The sequence below is a fragment of the Siniperca chuatsi genome, linkage group LG19 (genome assembly GCF_020085105.1).
Source record: "Siniperca chuatsi isolate FFG_IHB_CAS linkage group LG19, ASM2008510v1, whole genome shotgun sequence".
NCBI lineage: Eukaryota > Metazoa > Chordata > Actinopteri > Centrarchiformes > Sinipercidae > Siniperca > Siniperca chuatsi.
The window spans coordinates 13,260,561-13,279,892 of NC_058060.1; the positions used below are offsets into that span (position 1 = coordinate 13,260,561).

The 19,332-nt window shown below is 40.4% G+C and overlaps 2 protein-coding genes across 2 annotated transcripts; one reads left to right on the forward strand and one right to left on the reverse strand.

Moving 5' to 3' along the window:
- Window positions 1–6,989: 6,989 nt before the first annotated feature.
- ndufb4 (NADH:ubiquinone oxidoreductase subunit B4) lies at window positions 6,990–9,472 on the forward strand. The gene is given in 5 exon segments (XM_044177448.1): window positions 6,990–7,038; window positions 7,243–7,312; window positions 7,314–7,548; window positions 8,471–8,614; window positions 9,323–9,472. Coding segments are annotated over 5 exon segments (561 nt in total). The 3' UTR covers window positions 9,386–9,472.
- Window positions 9,473–10,324: 852 nt separating this feature from the next.
- hgd (homogentisate 1,2-dioxygenase) lies at window positions 10,325–18,365 on the reverse strand. Its single transcript, XM_044177225.1, has 14 exons — window positions 18,207–18,365; window positions 17,160–17,231; window positions 16,873–16,961; window positions 16,661–16,766; window positions 15,975–16,034; window positions 15,793–15,884; window positions 15,621–15,655; window positions 15,414–15,493; window positions 15,022–15,121; window positions 14,452–14,576; window positions 12,598–12,702; window positions 12,293–12,419; window positions 10,712–10,893; window positions 10,325–10,554 (listed from the first exon to the last, which is right to left on the reverse strand). Exons 1-14 carry the CDS (start codon window positions 18,219–18,221, stop codon window positions 10,411–10,413), a joined length of 1,332 nt encoding a protein of 443 aa, XP_044033160.1. The 5' UTR covers window positions 18,222–18,365; the 3' UTR covers window positions 10,325–10,410.
- Between the last annotated feature and the right edge of the window lie 967 nt (window positions 18,366–19,332).

Consider the following 19,332-nt stretch of genomic DNA (forward strand, 5'->3'; position numbering starts at 1 on the left):
TGTCTATAAGGAAGATCAACTCTGAGTCAGGAACAACTCTAATATTTTTCAGAACTATCCAGTGTTGAAAAACTTTATACTGTGTCTTGTCTTTTATTTTCATCACAATGTGAGTTACAGTGTTGTTCTATTTAAAGGATAATGCCAGTTTATTACACACTGGGTCTTTTTGTAGCTTTGGCCATCATTTGTATTGGTGATAAATTGGATTCACTGAGTTAATTGCTGAAATCAGGGAAAATGGCGACATAGCTAAAAAAAAAAATCTGATGGGGCAAGAAACATGAGCAGTAAGATGATCATATAGGTTTTAAAAAAAAACTAGCCAAACTTCACTTGCTTCCAAATCACCGGCCACATCTCAGATTTGGTTAGCTAGGTCTGCTGTTGTTCCCATCTAGAGAAACAATGAATCATTTACAGCTAAGTAGGAGGTAATAAGAATGGGGTCATCAGCAAGCTAGCTACATTCATTCCACAAGCGTGGAAGTAACCGACAGAACTGTTACTGTAAGTCAACTTACAGAAATAACAACTCTTAAAGATTTGCATATTTGGCTAACTTAGCTTATCAAAAAGACTGGAAATGGGGGGCGAAGCAGCTACCCTGGCTTTGTTGAAAAGTAACAAAATCTACAAAAGTAGGTATATCACTCACTACTGACAGGTTTGTGTAAACAAAATAAATAAAATGGCCAAACTGTTGTCAACATCCATCACAATTTGCAGACTTCTTGGTTCATTGTTGACCTATTTTACATAGTCGCGCATGCACACAGTTTTCCTGCGCGATGAGGGATTATTACCAACATTTCACGTGCTCACTTTTGGTTTTACCTCCAAATAAGTGGTTTAGATAATCTGGCTAAACTGTTGCCTTGTTTACAGCCTGTCTGATAGTCTGGCAGCTTGTGTTTTTCGGCCTAGCAGACTACATTGTAGCAATGTTGCTGTGTTCCTAGATCACACTGATGGAAATAATAATAATTGAAAAATCAACCCAAGTTGTAATAAACCACAATTATCTTTTAACTTCATAGCATCAGGCTGTAAAAGTAATGAAAGTATTGTAGCAACTGCAGACTTTCTGTAAAGTGTGATTTCTTTGTGATTGACAGTCAAGACGGAAGGAAGGTATTCCTTGCTCAGTATTCCTGGAGTGGTTCTCCTCGTCTTTTCCCTGTGCCCACTGACCTCAGACTATGACCAAGCTTTCAGGCTGAATTTGGCTCCATCTCTTCATCTCCTGCCACTTCCCATCAGATCAGATACAGGGCGTTGGCTGTCTTCCCTCACCTCGTGTCACTCCTCTCTCGCCTGACATCACCTCCCCCAAACAGCCTCCCTAACTCTGCCTGTCAAAACTTCCTCTAACTGCTGTCATAGCAGCCCAGCCCTGTCACATCACTCTGGCGCTAATGAAGAAAAGAGAGAGAGAGAGAGAGAGAGAGAGAGAGAGAGACAAACAGAGATGTTTGTGTGGTTTGTGTAAGTCCTCAGTAACAGGGTTGTGATGTCAGTTCAATATATCAGCCTGCTGACCTTTCAACATGTATGTAGTGGAAGGGTTATTTATGGGCCAATGCGGAATTGACTTTTCCAGGCTCTGTCAGCTTCTTATTATTAACAAAGCCTTCGTCTGCACATCCAGAGGCAGTCTGCCATCTGCAATCCCTTCAGTTTGTCACTAAAAACAAATGTCTACAAAAAGTTTTTGAAATCTAATTTAAATAAAACTTTGTAGTCATAGTCTCTTGTGACATAAGTTCATGCAAAATGTTGATGCTACAGTCATATAGTGTACCTCGTAGCTACTAGTCTACACATTACCAATATATATAGACCACTAATGGTTTCTATTGGATACAAATTACTTATCATCATAAAATATCAGGAATTGAGAAAAATCAATGTTGGTTTACTTCCACATTTTGGGAAATACATTTTTTTGCATTAGATGAGAAAACTGATACCATGTCTGTATGCTAAATATGAAGGTACCAGGAGCCAATTAGCTTAGCTTAACATAAAGACTGGCCACAATAAGACTTCAGGAAGTGACTGGTCCCAGCCAAGAAATAGGTAACCCCCCTATAAAACTGCAAATTGTTGTTTTTATTCTTTGCTTTTTTCTACAGATTAAACAAATGAGATGCAACCTGTAATTAGTGAACTTTCGGGAAGGCGGATTTTGTTACCTTTGGACAGAGCCAGGCTAGCTGTTTCCCCCTGTTTCCAGTCTTCATGCTAAGCTAAGCTAACAGTCTCCTGGCTTAAGCTTCATATTTAGCCTGCAAACATGAGTGGTATCAATTTTCTCATGTAAAAAAGGGTATTTCCCAAAATGTCGAACTATTCCTTCAATGAAATTATGTACAATCAACTGATATTGATTGATCTGGGGCTTCTGGGGCCCCCAGGTAGTTGCCCGCTGGCGATGATTGGGAAATTACTAATCATAAAATGTCAGGAATTGAGAAAACACTGTGTTGGTTTAAGCTTGTCCGCTATGCATTTTCGAGTTCATCTAATGTATTTAAAAGTGTTTCTAAAGAATTTCCTTAACCCAGTAGAAGCAAAAAAATCACAGTCTTTAACAAAATTGGTTTTACAGGGGGGTTCACATGCCAACGGCAACATGCTGGATCTTGATCTTGACAACTCAGGCATCAGGAGTCCCCACATCCTTCACTGTAATTCACAGGCAATAAATGCCTTTCGGTTTGGGGTGAATATTGCCAGAGAAATCTGAAAACTGATGTAAAAGCAGAGTGCTGAGATGAGCATAGCTGAAAGAAAAATGCAGGATTTTGTCAATTCTGTCTCTGGGCAATTCATCTGCATAGCTCTCCTTGAAGATGATGGATGCCTGCTGAGTCACTGCCATGGGCCAATCTCTGCCCTGCTCCGAACATTAAGGCAGAAAATATTGCTGAGTTTGACCCACTGCCCACTGTATAGGTCCACAGAAAGCTGATTTATTAAGAAGGGAATACTCTCAGACAGGGTGAATCAATTTCATAGATATAGATTAGAACAGGAAGGCAGAGACAATTGATGATGAATTGAGAAACCTGCATTTCTTAAAAATATATCTCGAGGAATAAGGAGCCAACGCATCATATATATGGCTGGTAACTAGGCTACAGAAATCTCTGTGAATCAATCACAATTCAAAGCCTGCTGTAATTCAGTTGCATAAACAGGACAAAGGATTCAGAGTAAGAATAAGCACAGAGGCAGAGAGATAAAAGGATGCAAGGCAGGTTTGGTTCTGCCTGAGCCAAGTGGGCTGAAACGTGAGTTTTCTCCCTCTCATTCTCCCTTCCTATTTGGTATGACACGAAGGTCGTCGCGGGCTGTGAAGTGTACAGGGCTGTCAGTGGAGAGAGGAGCTGAGGGGGCAGCACAGGGAGTCGGGCAGACAGGGGAGGAATTCAAATCAGCCCGACTCATTCAAGATGGAGCCACAAAGTTGAAAACTTCTTCTAAAGGCTGTGAAAGAAAACCATGTCTCCTCAGACCTGAGGAAGCAGGAGGGAGGGAGGGATGGGCAGGCTGGAATAGGTAATGTGGGCTTGGCATGTACAAAATGTTGGCTGGAAATAACCTCCAGCCACCACCTCATTGACTTTGTAACTGTTTGTGAAAATTACAAAGGCTCTAAACGGGCACAATTATGTACTGTAGATGAAAACAAGGGTGGAAAGGAACATTACATTCCTCAGTTACATTCCTCAAGGGCAGCAGAGTAATGGAATCTCTGGGCCAGGAAATATTATGAATAAGTACCAAAGAGCAGCATAACACATTAGGTCATTGTCTCTGAGTCCACAAACCACTTCAGGGACCTTTGGTAAGGAATAAGGAGAAAAGTACTTTTAGCTTGTGGTCGGAAAAGGAAACCTTCTTCCACTTTCCAAGCCAGACTCGCATGTAGAAGTCATTTTAAAAGACCAAAACAGCACAAATAACTTCTGATTACTGGGAGTGATTAAGCCTTGCAAGGTAGCACAGACTGCTGATAGAAATCCTCCATGCCTTTTCATTCCTTTTTTTATCTCTCAGTCTGTAACTGCCTCCATCTCTGTATCGCGTCCTTATATCTCTATTATATGTCAAAAGCTTTGCACGGTGAGTGCTTCAAAATAAACGCCAGTTAAACGATAAAGAATAAAATACCAAATGTTCCGTGGCGGGAAAGACATAAAGGGGTGTAGAAGTTGACAGTGAAGGACGCAGGCTGTAAGAAAAGAAAAAAGGGAGTAAAAAAGGCTGTAAGAGAGAAAAATGACTTTTTGTGGCCATTGTGCAGAGCTCAGAAACTTCCCAAAGTTCAACTCCAAGTCCATGAGGTCTGCCAGGGCAGAAACATATTAATATTTGAGGTTAAATCTCTCTCTGAACATTAAAGGGGGGGGGGGAGTGTGGTCTCTCATTGAATTTAGAAGTCATAAATGGATGTTTCAAAACTGCAGAGCGGGTGGCGCTTAAGAGGTCCTCAGAGGACAATAAATCATTTGGTCACACGTACTGTAGCTACGCCTGGGCCTCTCCGGATCAAAGAGCTGTCTCAACATCTCTGTGCTCTACAACTAGCATGAAGTGTAAGAAGGGAGAGGAAAAATAACTTCTGTACGAGAAGTTATATCTGTATATTGCAATATTCATTTGTAATGCCACTGAGAAATCTGTGAACAGGCTATGTGACAGATCAGCTTTGCTTAAAATCCATCAACCTGGTGTAATAAAGTACAACAACCAGATAAACTCTTACAAAACGAAATACATCTGCAAGAATGTAGGAAAGTGATATTGCATTCCTATGCACCTATCACCAATATTTCTTGTTCTGACCATCTACAGGTGAATGTCATACCCAATGTCATACAAAATTTGAACATTGCAATATTAGCTCTATAATGTCACTGCCTATTGTATTTAGTGGCTTATTTCCATCCAAAACCCCATGTTGACAAGTGGTACCATTGCTGTGGTTGTCAAAGGGGAAAATAGTACTCATATGAGCAGGTACTTCACTGGTTAATCTTTTGCTCTCTGGGCTAACTGGAGCTGCAGTTAGTTGACAGTGTCAGAAACAATCCCCGTGCAATAACCCTGTAACGCTAAACTTCCACTGTACCTACAAATTCTAAATTAAATATAGTAGTTAAAGTTTATAGTTTAAATACCCACTGTTTCATTCAATATTGATTCTAGCACTCTTTACCCTCTGCACCGTTGCATTTTTGTATTCTTCTTGTTTAATTTATAGACACAGTGACTTGTATATAGACATTGTATGTTGTTGTTCATTGTTGCTTTTTATATATGTACTTTTTAGATATTTTTTCGCCTAATGGTATGTACAAAATAGTTAAATGTTTATGTTTATCTTTGTTCAGCTTTGTTGTCCTTGTACTTAGCTGAATGTCTATTTCTGTGTAAGAACATTGAGACCCACGAAAAACCAGTCAAATTCCTTGAATGTGTACACGTACTTGGCCAAAAAAGCTGATTCTCATTCTGATGTGTGATATTCACTCTGTGGTAGTGTAACCAAAGCTTGCTAAAGATTGCCCTCTTGTGGATATATTCTACAATGCAACATGTCTGAACTTCAACAACAGAGTATAATAAGTACACTTTTCTATCTTGAGTGGACTCTGGATTAGAAAAACAAACACTAAAACTACTGAATTTCAGTGCATAGAATTACCGACTTACTTTGATTATCGTGGTCGTGTTCATGATCATGATGAACATCCAATAGAGTCTGGCAATGTTCACTCTGAAGGTCCCACATCTACACAGCTAAGAGGAACAGTCACGCTCCCACAATCCATCTTCTTCTTGTTTGTGCCAAACCAATCAGTGTAAATTTAACAGCACACATTTAAGAGCGAAGGTGTGAAAATGAGAATAAGAATCTCGAGGCCCAAACAAAGGTCCAAAAAAACCCCAAGAATAACAGCAAACCATAAGCAAATGTAGTAATCACACCATACTCCGGTACTTTGTTACACTTCATTCAGGAAATCCAGCTCTGGCTTTATGGTGCGGGACACTGAATGTCTGAGTGACCTTGAGTGAAGTAGTATATTGACAGACATTAGCATATATGTCATATATGTCTAATGGATATGGGGGATAAAATAAGATTTGTGCATCATATTGTATATTAACATGTAAGCATTTTGGGTGTTAAATTTTATTTTACACAAATATTTGTGACAATGGTCAGCAAATTTAGTGCAGCATAAAGTACAACATTTCCTTCTGAACTGTAGTACAACAAAATCAGAAAGTCTTAGAAAATGTAAATATTTCAGGAAAGTGTAAAACTGCTGTACAATGAGGCTTAACAGCATACATGAGGAAAGTTATGTGAGACCAAATATTTATTTCAACAAACATTTGCCTTCACTGACTGCACCCTAGCCTGACTCCTTGGAATATTTGCAGATGTAGGAGGTCTTGGTTGGATCACTGGATGGGTTGTCCCTTTGACACTTGGCTCTTCTGTTCTGTTTACCCCTCCTGCTTCACCTGCATCCCCGCAGAAGGGGGTGTTGTGCTGAGCTGACCTTAGCTGTCCTAAGGCTTTGTCCCTCTCCAAAGTCACCAGCATGGTCTGCTTTAAAACTGCTTGGTATTTTTCATTCATCCGCTTTACTGCAGGTTTGTAGCTGTTGCACTGCACTTTAAGCTTTCTCATCTCCTCAATGAGCCTGTTTTTCTCCTGGACGACACGCTTATGCTGCAGCCGGTGGAAGTCTCTGGCTTTCTGGACCCTCGCCAGTGTCTCAGCTGCGGCAGGCGCTGCTAGTCTGTACTCCTCCCTCTCCCGCTGCGCGTTTTTCAGCTCGCTCTCCAGACGCTTGTTTTCAGTATACACATCCGGTACCACACCAACCCATTGTGTATCGACCAGCCCTTTCTGCACCATCTCAGTCCACTCAGTCTGAAAACAGTCAAGTGTTTCTGTCATGCCCATTTGGAAGAGAAAGTTGCGTAAAAAGTCATCCACGGCCTCAGGTTTGCATGCCACGGAGGCTGCGTTGGGCCTGGGAACCGCAGCAGCAGCTGCACTGGCCTCTGCCCGGTCTTGGATAGCTTTCACCGTTGCTTCCAAATCTTCTTCCCCTTCTGTCAAACTCCAGTCATCTTCTAGAGATACTTCTTTATACTGAAAGTCGTCATCACTTTCAACCGGAACACCCTCGTCTTGATTTGCGTTAGTTTCGCTCATTGTTGCATTTGACACATCCAGCGAGAGAAAGTTTGGCGTTGCTATGGTGACGATTCGGACGTTCAACGCGAGATTTCACGAGTTCACGTTTGCCCCAGTCCATCCGCCATCAAACAATCATGGCGGACTATCGAGAGGCGCCCTTGGCCACTCGGCCAAAAACACTGGACCCAAATGAGTATTTCAACCTCTCGACGGAGCAGCGACGTGCCGAAGAAGACAGGGCAGCACTACGAGCAAATCTAAAGAGGCAGTATCAGACGCAACTCAATAACCCGCACAGAAAAGAGCTCATAGTAAGTGGCTACCTGCTAGCTAGCAATGTCATCCTTGAAAATGGCTCAGGCTACTTGCTAACGGTAGCATGTCAGGGCACATAAGTCGGACGAACCCAGTTTTACTAAAGTATATTAGTAATAGAGTATAGTGTTGCATATTTATTTGCACATTGTGTTAACATACGGGGCTGGTTGTCATTAATGTTATCAGGACGTTTTACTTTTGACAAACGGTAGTGTGTAACATTAGCTCGCTAATTTGAGAAGAAGGTTGATAACTGGTGTTGATGTTTGAGCAAACTGTTAACGTTACAGTGATTCAAAACGCTTTCAGACTTAATAAATGCCTTATTCCGACTTCGGCTGCAGTAGTCCACTTGTAGTTCTACTACTGCTACTTCTCTGTTCTGTACACAATGTGGCCTTTTTCACAGTAGACATTGTCCCAGTGAGCCAGGTGCACAATACCATGACCATGAAACTAAAGCAGCTAAATGGAATTCAGCCATCATTCATTTTCTTTTTTTACACCTGTACATTTTCTATTGTGACATGTCAAAATGTACTCTGTGGAAAAGGCCTGTTCTGGAAGAGGGATCCCTCCTCAGTTACTTATCCTGATGTTTTGATCTGTGTTTTCCTAATTAAAATAAAGGGCTTAAGAATAGAGGGTGTTGAATGTTGTACAGATTGTAAAGCTTTCTGAGACAAATTTTTAATTTTGGGCCATATAAATGAAGCTGACTTGACTTTTATCGAATCAGTTTGCCTTAGGCAACACAGCGAGAGACCCCAACAGTTTTGTATTATGACAACATACTGTATCTTTGATACTCATGTCTTTGTTGTAAATAATTGTTTGACTCATATTTTTTGTGTGCAAAGATTCAGTTTATACAGAGCGATCATTGACATTTAATTGCATATTTTGTCTTTACAGGAAGACCCTGCCCTTACACGCTGGGTGCATGCACGCACCAACCCCTACTCATACTTCAGGCCCACATTCAAGACATCTCTGTTGGGTGCGATGTTTGGAATTGCGCCTCTCTTCGCCCTCTACTTTATCTTCAAGACAGACAGGGTATGCGACTGATTGATTGTCACAGTTTTTAATAAATGGCATAACTCACCTGTGGCTCCTCAAACAGCAGGTTTAATAACTACACCATCTTTCTGCATATTAAAGTCTATGTACTGTGTGATCTTTATTTTCAATCCCTACTGCTGTCTTCTTTTCATTGCACCTATCTGCTGTTATATTGACTCATATTTACTTGATATAAAGCAAGGTAATTTTACCATGTTACAGAACTAATCAGTTTTATTTGCTAATCTAATACACTGATAATGCCATTTATAAGAATAGTTTTGCCTAAGAAAATCCTAAAATTTGATTCTTGGTCATGAATGGCTTTATAGATATCTGAATAGCTATTTAGTTGAGGATGGGCACTCACTATTCCCTTGTAGGTGTGCACTTGATCTGGTTTTCTTTTTGTCACAGTTCCATTCATATTAGAAATGAATGCTTCACTTGAAATGCGGCCTGCTTTCATTTTCCTCCCTATTGTCATGGAGATTCACCCTCGCCAATAGAACTTCCAGTGAGAATTTGGTGCAATTGTCACACTGCTGGGTGGAAAAAAACTGCTTGAAAATCATAAAACGCTCACTTATAAAACATGCAGTTGAGAAAATGCCTGGAAGGTGAAGAGGGTGAGAGTGATATGACTCTGTTGCCATGGAAACTGTATTAACCCATCATCTGTTGTATATGTCTGTTTTACAGGATAGGAAGGAGGAGCAGATTAAAGCTGGAACCCTCGAGCGCAAGTTCAGTTTGTCATCATGAGCTCCGATGTATAAAGACCTCCTTTATGTTCTAGTGATGCCAGTGCATGTAATTATTATTATCCAAATAAAATTATAGTCAAAAACAGTGGTTTTTGTTTCGTGGTTTTTAAAAGTGTAGATGGTGGGAAAAACACATGACGTTGTAAATGTTGTGCACAATATTCATGTCCATAGACCAGGGTAGGAACATGCACAAACAAGTATTAGGCCAGCATGTTAACCAGTAGACACTGGGGCATCAATGCTCACCTTGGAGACAATAAGAGTTGCTCAAAAAAGATCACCTGCTAAAATCTGTTGCCAAATAAATTAATACTACGGAGGTGCCCTTAAGCAAGTCACGGTTTAAAGTGAGACTGTGTAACTTTAGCTAAACAGCAACAACTGTGGTCACAGGTGACAATTATGGGATAGCTGTGAATTTAGTATAGCACAAGTACAGAAGAGTATTCAAATTAGTAAGATGACTCAAGTGAATTCTACAGGAATATCAATCTAAAGTTTGCTAACATTAGCTGCCACTGGCCATACCAGACCACTGTACTACCAAACCTGAGTGTATTGAACTGAGAAAGGCTGTCTTTTATTGCTTATGAATTTGCCTTTTTATTTGTAAGAGGTAAAATGTCAATAGTGTTACTTTAGAATTCAGTTTTGTAAGAAAAAGTGTCCATTTCATGATGTATTTAATCTTTAAACTGTTAAAAGTAAAGCAGGAAATACACAAATTGCATACATGTTCAGCATGCCTGACCTGACAGATACAATTTATGCAGCCTAGATGTGATTTTTATTTTTAATATGAGAAACAGCAAAGTTTCCAGTTTTTATTGTGCAACTCCAATCTTAGTTGTCTGCATAAAATAAATTACTCCTTCTGTAATTTCACCAACAGACCTAATCAAACAGCACAAAGAAAGCCAAGTTCCACAAACACTGGATTGTTAGTTACATTTAATAAAATGAATGAACAACGTTTTTTATGTTTGTTAAACAACCATATTTGGTTTATACTCTGTTTTGCTATTGTTTGCTGGGCTTCCAGTTGGGATTAAAGTGGCTGCGAAGAGGTTCCCAGCACTGGTAGTAGCTCTTGTCAAGTCTCTGGCATGTTTGTAGACCCCACTTGGTCACAGCCATACTGAAGGATGACTCAAACATGAAAGCCTGAAGGGAGGAAAAGACATGTAACAGATATAAACACTCATGGCATTGACCCGGTTTCCAACTTTTTTATAATATATAATATTTAAATCCTTAATGGTGGCCTAGTAATGTTTCTTCTCTAGTTGACCTTGAAACTGTATATGTTTTGTTTTTTTACCATGGTTCCCTCAGCCACCCTCTCAGGTTTGAGCTCAGCAGTGCTGTTCTTCTCAAAGCATTCAGCGTCTGGGCCGTGTGGGGTCATTATGCTGTGGAGGCTGGCCCCTCCTGGTTGGAAGCCCTCCTCTTTAGCCTCATAGTGGCCTTTGATCAGGCCCATGAATTCACTCATGCAGTTACCTAAAGTGACAAGCAGGAGGAGCTGTAACAGCACTGTAATGAGTACAGCTAGCTGTATAAAGAGCAAGCTGTGACAGAGTTCCACTAGATGGCCTTATAGATCTGCGGTGAAAAAAGACAAAAGGTGCTGTAGTGGTGTCTCAGCTGAAAAGAGCCAGGTGGATTGTTATCATCACTGTCTTGACACTGGTTGGGTAAATGCACATGTTAGCTTCTGGCTGGCTTGTTTCATTCCATGATAAGACTAAAATTAGCCTCACTAGACAGAATTTTACATTTCCATTCAAATTAGGATTCAAATTCAGCCACGTTTTTATCAACCTAGTTCTCAAAATTCATCGTTTCCAAGTTTGTATCTGCAGACCGATGACTTTGAGAGGGCGTGGTAACTGCCAATTTCATTTTTTAATTTGGCCCATCAGTGGCTTACAATCCACTGTCAGTTAAAAACTAATTTCACCAATACACCCCCTGAACCAGTTGTCAATCACTTTTTAATTCAGCGAATCACTTCACAGTATTTTAAGGGGGGCGGTACACAAACAACTCATGTTTCTTTGTATGCATAGACTACAGTCTATGATTGTACCTATCAACTTTTCATCTACCTAGCATGCTAGCTAGCTAATGCTGTTTGCTTATGGCTTATCAACTCCTTGATCATAACAAAATATAGTAACTTTCACTAGATCATCAAACAAACAATTGATCATATATGTTTTTTTCTGACTTCCAGCATTAGCTAGCAAGCCTTCGGTGGGCGGAGAGCGAAGTGACCAACTGCAGTCCTGCTCCTAGTTCTGTGAGCTGTGGTTTCCACTGCTTTTCTAGCCTGTTAGCTTACTACTATAATTTCCCATAGAGGTTAGCGAGTTAGCTAACATTAGCTTGCAGTTTACTGCATACAGCCTGTGGTAGCTCATTAGCCGCCAGCGTCTCACTTTCCAACAAAACTTGTGACGTGTGATTTCTAAAATGAGCAGTGGGGTGAAAGTTACTATATTCTGTTATGATCAAAAGTTGTCTACTTCCACTTTAAAATGTTGATTAAAAACATTGCTGTCTGTTGATACTTTGATCCTTTCGGATCTAAACATTGAGAAATGAGGTAAGTTTGTTTCTTCTTGTCGAACCTCCTCCTTCTTTATGAGCTATGAGAAAGCTGATTAGCCAAATTAAAAAGTGATTGACAACTGGTTCAGCTGGCGTATTGGTTAAATTAGTTTTTGATTGACAGAGGATTGTAAGCCTCTGATTGGCCAAATAAAAAAATGATTGCCAGTTACCCCTCCTATTCAAAGTCTGCAGAGATACCCTACTCATTGTTTCTGCTTTTTTAAGTCTTCTTCTCCTTTCCTGCAAAATGAAACAAGGCGTGTATGTGTTATTGTAGTCTTACGGTGATAGTACGGTGGACGGAAGGTGTGGTCAGCCACACCCCACCGAGGGGGGAAGATGACAAAGTCAGCAATGGCCACACCTGGTCGGGTGGATTTGGCAGTCAGCACAGTAAAGATAGATGGATCCTATAGGAAGAGTGTAAGTGGAACAATAAGTGACTTGTAAGGGGATGCTGGAGAATTAGAGTTGGGGTTAATTCACTTCAAAAGCAGAAAACAAAGAGCAACTAATGAAATTACATATTGTATACTGAAAAGTACTGTAGCATAGTGGAGTGTGTCTGTGTCCTTAAACATGGCTCACCACATGGTCGAAGGCCACACCATTGATAACCATGAAGTTCTTCAGGTTGTATTTGTAAGGTGTGTAGTTTCCGTGCCAAGCCACCACATTGAATGGAGAGAAATCCTACGCGCAGAGCACAGAACAAAACAAATAAGACGAGTCTACCCAAGCAACAAACACAAAAGACATTAAATTGAGCTTTTCACTGGGAAAAAAGGACTAATGAATAATGTCTTTGTAATCTTAAATTCCCAGAGACAGTACTTCTTGACATAAAGAGAAAGAAAATCGTCATAATGAAAAGGGTTGATTGTGAAAGAGGGTGTGCTTCTTTCATTCTTTCTTCTCTTTCATTCCCCCTGTTCATTGTGAAACAAGGCTCCAGGTATTATGGGGTAATTGGCTTCACAATCAAACTTTCCCAAACTTTGAGCATTTTGACGCTCGCAGCGGCGCAGTTATGGGGGGAGGGAGCAGCAGAAACAGTGGTTGCAGAGATATTTCTTTATCTTGATTGTTAAAACCACAGCAATTTTATATAGTTTCTCTGTTCTGATAATGTCACTGCGAAAAAGACATTCAACAGCAGCTCCAAAATCAATATAGTTCATTACAACTCAAGCTGCCTCCTGAGTGACCTCCATGCACCTTACACACATGCTCACACACACTTCCACAATTGAACAGCTTATACACACTAACATCAAAACCTCACAAACACATATGCATACACAAACATGTGCTTAAGTAAATTGAAAAACATTACATGACTGATGTAACAACAACAACAAAAAAAAATCTTAACCACACACACAATTTACAGTAGTTACCATACATAAAGGCCTTTAGGAAACCCAGGGCAGGTAATCTCTTGGACATTCATCTGTGTTAACTCCACTCCATTCGATTAAAATGGAGGAGAGAAAGCACTTGCACACACATGCACACAAAACACAAACATATTGGCCCAGTCAAGCAAATAATAAGTTAATTTGAGCAATTTCAGCGCTCTGCAGGGGAACAAAACAGCAGGACCAGACGGGAGCAGCAGCATCTTCCCTGAGATGAGGCCCGCGTAACCACCTTATTTTCTTACCCCTGTAGCCTCACCCTCCTGGCTCTGTGAAAGGGTGGACACCAGGAAAAGAGTGTCAGGTGTAGTCAGTAGCGTCCACCTCTGATACCCAGCACATAACAAGGGGCGGATACTCAAGTAGAGGCAGCGAGAGAGACGGAAAATGTTTGTTTTGCTACAAAAAAAATATTGTATGTTGCCCTTGTGTACTTCCTACAATGAATAATAACTGTGGTTTGACATGGTTTCCACGGTTACAACCCCCCAACCCCTACCCCTGCCAAACCTCTCCTCCCACCTCCTCTCTGTCTCGGTTTAAAACCTCCTGTCAGACATTATGTGTCGATCCAATTATGCGCCCAACAGGACATTTCGGGAGGGGCAGGATCAGTCACTGAGTGAAATATGGTGAAAATGATGCATAACTTGGGAAAGGTTTTTCTTACAAAGCAAAGCTTTACAGGTACACTGTCTGCAACTCCAGAATGCCTTAACTAATTATGAGTGATTAAGACTCATTCGGGAGTCGAGGCAGAAGCCTGCTGAATGGATAACGCTTCGATATTAAATCATCAGGGATGGCAATTCAAACTGCAGGAGCAGCTAATGGATCATATGCTTCACTTGAACAGTTTCCTGTTCATCATTGTTTGCGGTTCGATGATGTTTACTGAAGCAAACAAAAACCTAAATAGGTAATAGGGCAAGTATGCCATAGGTGTGTGCCCCTGTCACACAGTGTCTGTCTACATGTGAGTGTACTGACACACAAACTGAAATGCCACAAAAAAAAACACCTGTTGGCAGGCGAAGAGCTTTCCTTGGTACTTGTTGATGATGGTGTAACCTGTGGCCACTTTGTGATCCTCGTACCAAGCAACTGGACACAGGAAATCTTTTGGGTTGGCCAGACCATTGGCTCCTGCAAAACACACATACACAGTCATACATATTCAAACACACACAAAAAACGCGAAATCTTTATAAACAGTACTACAGCCACGCTAGCGGCTCTAAAAGGCGGTACTTTGATGATGATGGCGCTAGATGAAAAGTTAATGGATCACCAAAGTTATTACAATTCATCCTGAAGGGGACATGAATATCTCTGCCAAATTTCATTGCAATCCATCCAATAGTTGTTGAGTCATTTCAGCCTGGAAGTGGTGGACCCGACCGTCCAACTGACATTTCCATCTTAAGCCATACACGGCTTAAAATATGACCGATTTGGGGAGAAGGTGAGAACCACTTGAGACAACTATAGGCAGTTGCAAGAAACAGAAGAGTTTGGTGTGCAGAATTCAAGGAAGGATGAACACACACTACATGTATCCATACTCACAAACAATCGCACAAGCACACACCTATGGGTCCCAGGTCAGGGAGTTCAAAATGGGCTCCATACACCTCCAGTATGTAACCTCTGGTTTCTCCAAAAACATCCACACTGAAGCGCATCCCTTGCTGGACAAAACACATAAAAAGTGGTGGTGAAGAGAAATTTAGTGCTGTATCAAATGTGGGATGTACCGATGCTGAGTGGACTTATGGGTTCACACACACACACACTGCAATTGCAAATCCTGGTGGTCAGGCTTTCTGTAGCTCAAACCTCTTTCTACCATTCTTTATTTTTAAGGCCACTTTTGAAAAGTACCAAACTATGTCTTTCTAAATGTGGTAATTGGGGTGTGGGTGCAGACACAATGGTAGATTTCTGTGTGAAAAACGGAGAGATGAAAAACATAGACGTCACCTGGATGACACAGATCTCGTTTGGCTCGACCATCATTTTCCCAAACTCTGTGGTGATCAAGATCTCACCCTGCTGGGGTACTAGAGTGACAAACAGACAAAGAGAGGCAGAGAAAAGAAAATCTGAGGGAGAAGAAGGACTGGGGATTGAGCTATCATTGTTCTTGTGATAGATGACAGTGAAAACATCAACAGCCCTTTTCCTCACCAATCAGAAAGTCTCCATCTGAGTTGTTGAAGCACCTGGAACAAGAAAAAAAAAGGAGAGAGCTTAAAAATGATCGTCAAAGCGTAACCAAAGATTTTGTAGCCGTTTGATATGTGAAAATGCATCTATTTGTTACATGATGGGACACATTTGCACACAAATACATACTCACCTGTCAACCATGGAGGTGTTGCAGGTGTATACGTGGATGCCAATGCCAATGCGAGATTTGGCATCTCCAGCGCCACAGACAGTATGCAGACCCTGCAACATACAGATGTACAAAATCCCAAATCAGTGAACTGAGATTCTTTAATGAAAGAATAATGTAGAAAAGCAACGAGTTAAACTCACAGCCACAAAGTCCACTTTCTTCACTGTAGATTTGGGGATGGTGAATGGCAGCCATCGCAGCTGTGAGAGAAACCTCGGTCAGAATCTATTTATGCAGTATATACAGAGCATTTAAAGGAATTCATTGGTGCAGATAAGTATTAAAGGTCCTTAAAACATATTTTCTCAATCAGCTTCTTACTATGAGGGATGAGAGCCTACATGAACGCACAATGTTCTGCCGAAGTTAGAACAGTTGTGATTATTTTTCCACATGAGAGATTTCTGTACTTCTGTTTCATGTTGCTTTTCTAACTGGTATGAAGTGGGTGGGGCTCAGATAGAAAAAGGTGATGTCACTTATGTCTGTGCACCACTAAGAGTTAAGCAACATTTGAATATGAATTGCCAGAACTGTCAATCAAATCTGATCAAACCACACCCACACAGTCCCGATGAAGCAGAAATGTGGTTTCATATTTACTGTACAGATATAGATCCTATTTCCCAAAATGTTGAACTATTCTTTTAAACTCTTAATACATAGTAACTGACGATGTTGCTTCTTCTAAACTTCAACTTTGATTTAATTGTGATTATTTAATGTTATAGAGAAATGTGACAAGTTTTCAGGGGCTTAATAAGATTTCTGTACTTGAAGTAAAGACAAAATGAGTGGGAACTCTTCCTTTTGAGCCTTTATATACCTGGTTAGGGTCAGGGTCCACTTCATTCCAGTTCTCTGTTAGATTTCCACAGGGCACTGAGGTAAAAGGCTTATGTTTGACAGACGGCAAGACACGGTACAACCAGCTGGAGAAAGAAAAAGGACCAATGTTCAGTCATTCCTTATGTCTAAGCGCCATTTGGTGTTATTGTGGTAAGTGAGCTGATTTAAATGTCAGAAACAGATGAATACCTCCTCTTGTTGGCTGGCCGTGGGCAGGTGAAGGCAGAGCCAGAGAGCTGCTCAGCATAGAGGCCGTAAGGACAGACCTGAGGATTGTTCTGTGGAGACATAATACAGACATAATACAGGGTGTTATTATCTCAAGTGCGAACAAACGTAAATACATTCTGAGAGATTGATCCACAACACAGGGAAGTTTTAAGTGTCATATTAAGTATTCATGCAATTCACTTAAGCAAAAAATGTAGCAAAATTAGTGAATAAATAATCAAATGTGTGTTTTGTGGGTGTGTTACCTGTCCCTCAGGTAGAGATCCAGGACAGCGAGGGTCTTCAGAAGAGAACTCGTTCCCAAAACCGCTCATGTACTGCAAGCGAAAGACAGACATCCAACACTCAAGTTAAGCCAAGTTAGTAAAAAAGAAATAAAATACACACGTAAACACCATGCAGCTTCATTGTAATGCAGGATAAATGTGTTCATGCTGGTTATAATTAAATGTGAAGGCTTGTCATTAAGGTGTCTTTTTGTTAATTGTTGTCATATTGATTCACATTAGATCTATGATAAAACAAACTGCAGTTATGCCAAATTTCCCCCCTAGCAGTCATCCATTATTTCTGTTATTGTGTTTCAGAAACAGACTAATTGCACTAACATCCTCCACAGTCCGTTTTGATCAATATTTCAATTATGATATTACTCTACTATCCTTCTACACTGGCACTGATCACCAGCAACCATGTCTTCCCTACCACATTGGCACAATGTAAAGAAATCTTGTTGAGTCATTGTTAGTCTGCAAAAAGGCATGGATGACTTCCATATGTGCGCGTTCATGCGCCTTTGGTGCGTGTAGAGTGCGTGCGTAAAGACGTTTTTGAGGCTCCAGTCTGTGCCTCATGAAAGAACGTTATGTGAAGTAGGATTTTATTCAACTAAGATGTTTATTTCGTGTGGAGCAAGAAGGGCAAAAAAAAAACTTTTCTGACGCTTTTCCACTTAAACATTACTGTTCTATGAATCTGTGGGGGCGTCTCAGACCACATCTGGGCAGCTGCTGAATGCAGCACTCTGATTGGTCGGAGGCAACTCTGACCTTCAGTCAGCCCGTCTGTTTCTGTTATATTTAATAATGACTCGATGCACAGTTTAACTTTGCGTATTTATGGTGCAAGATATAGATGAGCTACTCCTGCCCTTTAGTCTCCAGAGTTACAGCATGTTTACACATTCATGCAAACGTTTAATCAGTTACACTAATCTGAAACGTTTGGGGCTAGGAATAAACATTTCTAGTATTAACAATAGTGTTGAATAAAGGAAATAAAAACTGCCTTACCTTGAGTCCAGCCATTGTTTTGTCTGTTAAAACTTTCCTCGTAGCTGGTTGAAAAAGTTTCAGTGGTTACAAATGAACTTGTGGCTTTCCTGCCTGACTCTTAATGCATTCTCTTCCAGTGCAGGGCGCGTGCAGGTCGGTATTTGAACTGGGAAGAAAAGGGGGTTGGATTTATACTCTTTCTCAATATGGGTTTCATTAGGCCTTGACAGGCTCCGTGACGCAACAGCAGTGTCTAAAGCTAAATGGAAAGGACGGGTCGGATGGCCAAAATGTGCGCAAACAAAGACCAGTGTCACTGCCAAGACAAACAAAAGCGCAGACTACATTTAAAAGCTTTGCGTGCAACATACAGGTAACAAATAGGACTTATTTCATACAGTTCATGAGGGCAGTAAAGGCTATATCTCAGGCTACGGTTTCTAGAGTCACAGACAACTATAATCCTGACATGACCTTTTAGCCTAATATTGATAATGGGAGAAAAAACTGTGGAAGAAGAAGTACTCACATATTGCACTTAAGTAAAAGTAGCAATACCATAGAGTAGAAATATTCTGTTACAAGTAAAAGTACTGCATTCAAAATTTTATTAGCATCAAATAATACATGAAGGACCAAAAGTAAAAGTACTCATTATGAAGAATGGCCCATTTCAGAATAATATTATATTATTGGATTATAATTATTGATGCATTAATGTGTAATCACTTTAATGTTGCGCCTGGTAAAGGTGGAGCTAATTTTAAGTACTTTATACTGTATCTGCTGGGTAACTCATGAAAAAAATAAAGTTTATCATCATTTATTTGCTGATTGTATTTTTTGTTATTAATCTGGATCTGCAAAGTAACTAAAGGTATCAAATAAATGTAGTGGAGTTAAAGTACAATATTTGCAGAAAATGGAAATACTCAAGTAAAGTACAATTGTATTTAAGTACTTGAGTAACTGTACTTAGTTACTTTCCACCACTTGTAATAGAAATATCATAGGCCTAGGCTATAACGAAGTAAGGAAAAATAAGCAGCCTATAAATTATGATGTTATCTGTTATGGTAACTTTCATCATGGTCAAATTGTGGTGAACTCATATGGGACTGCTTGTGCAAACAATGGTGCCATG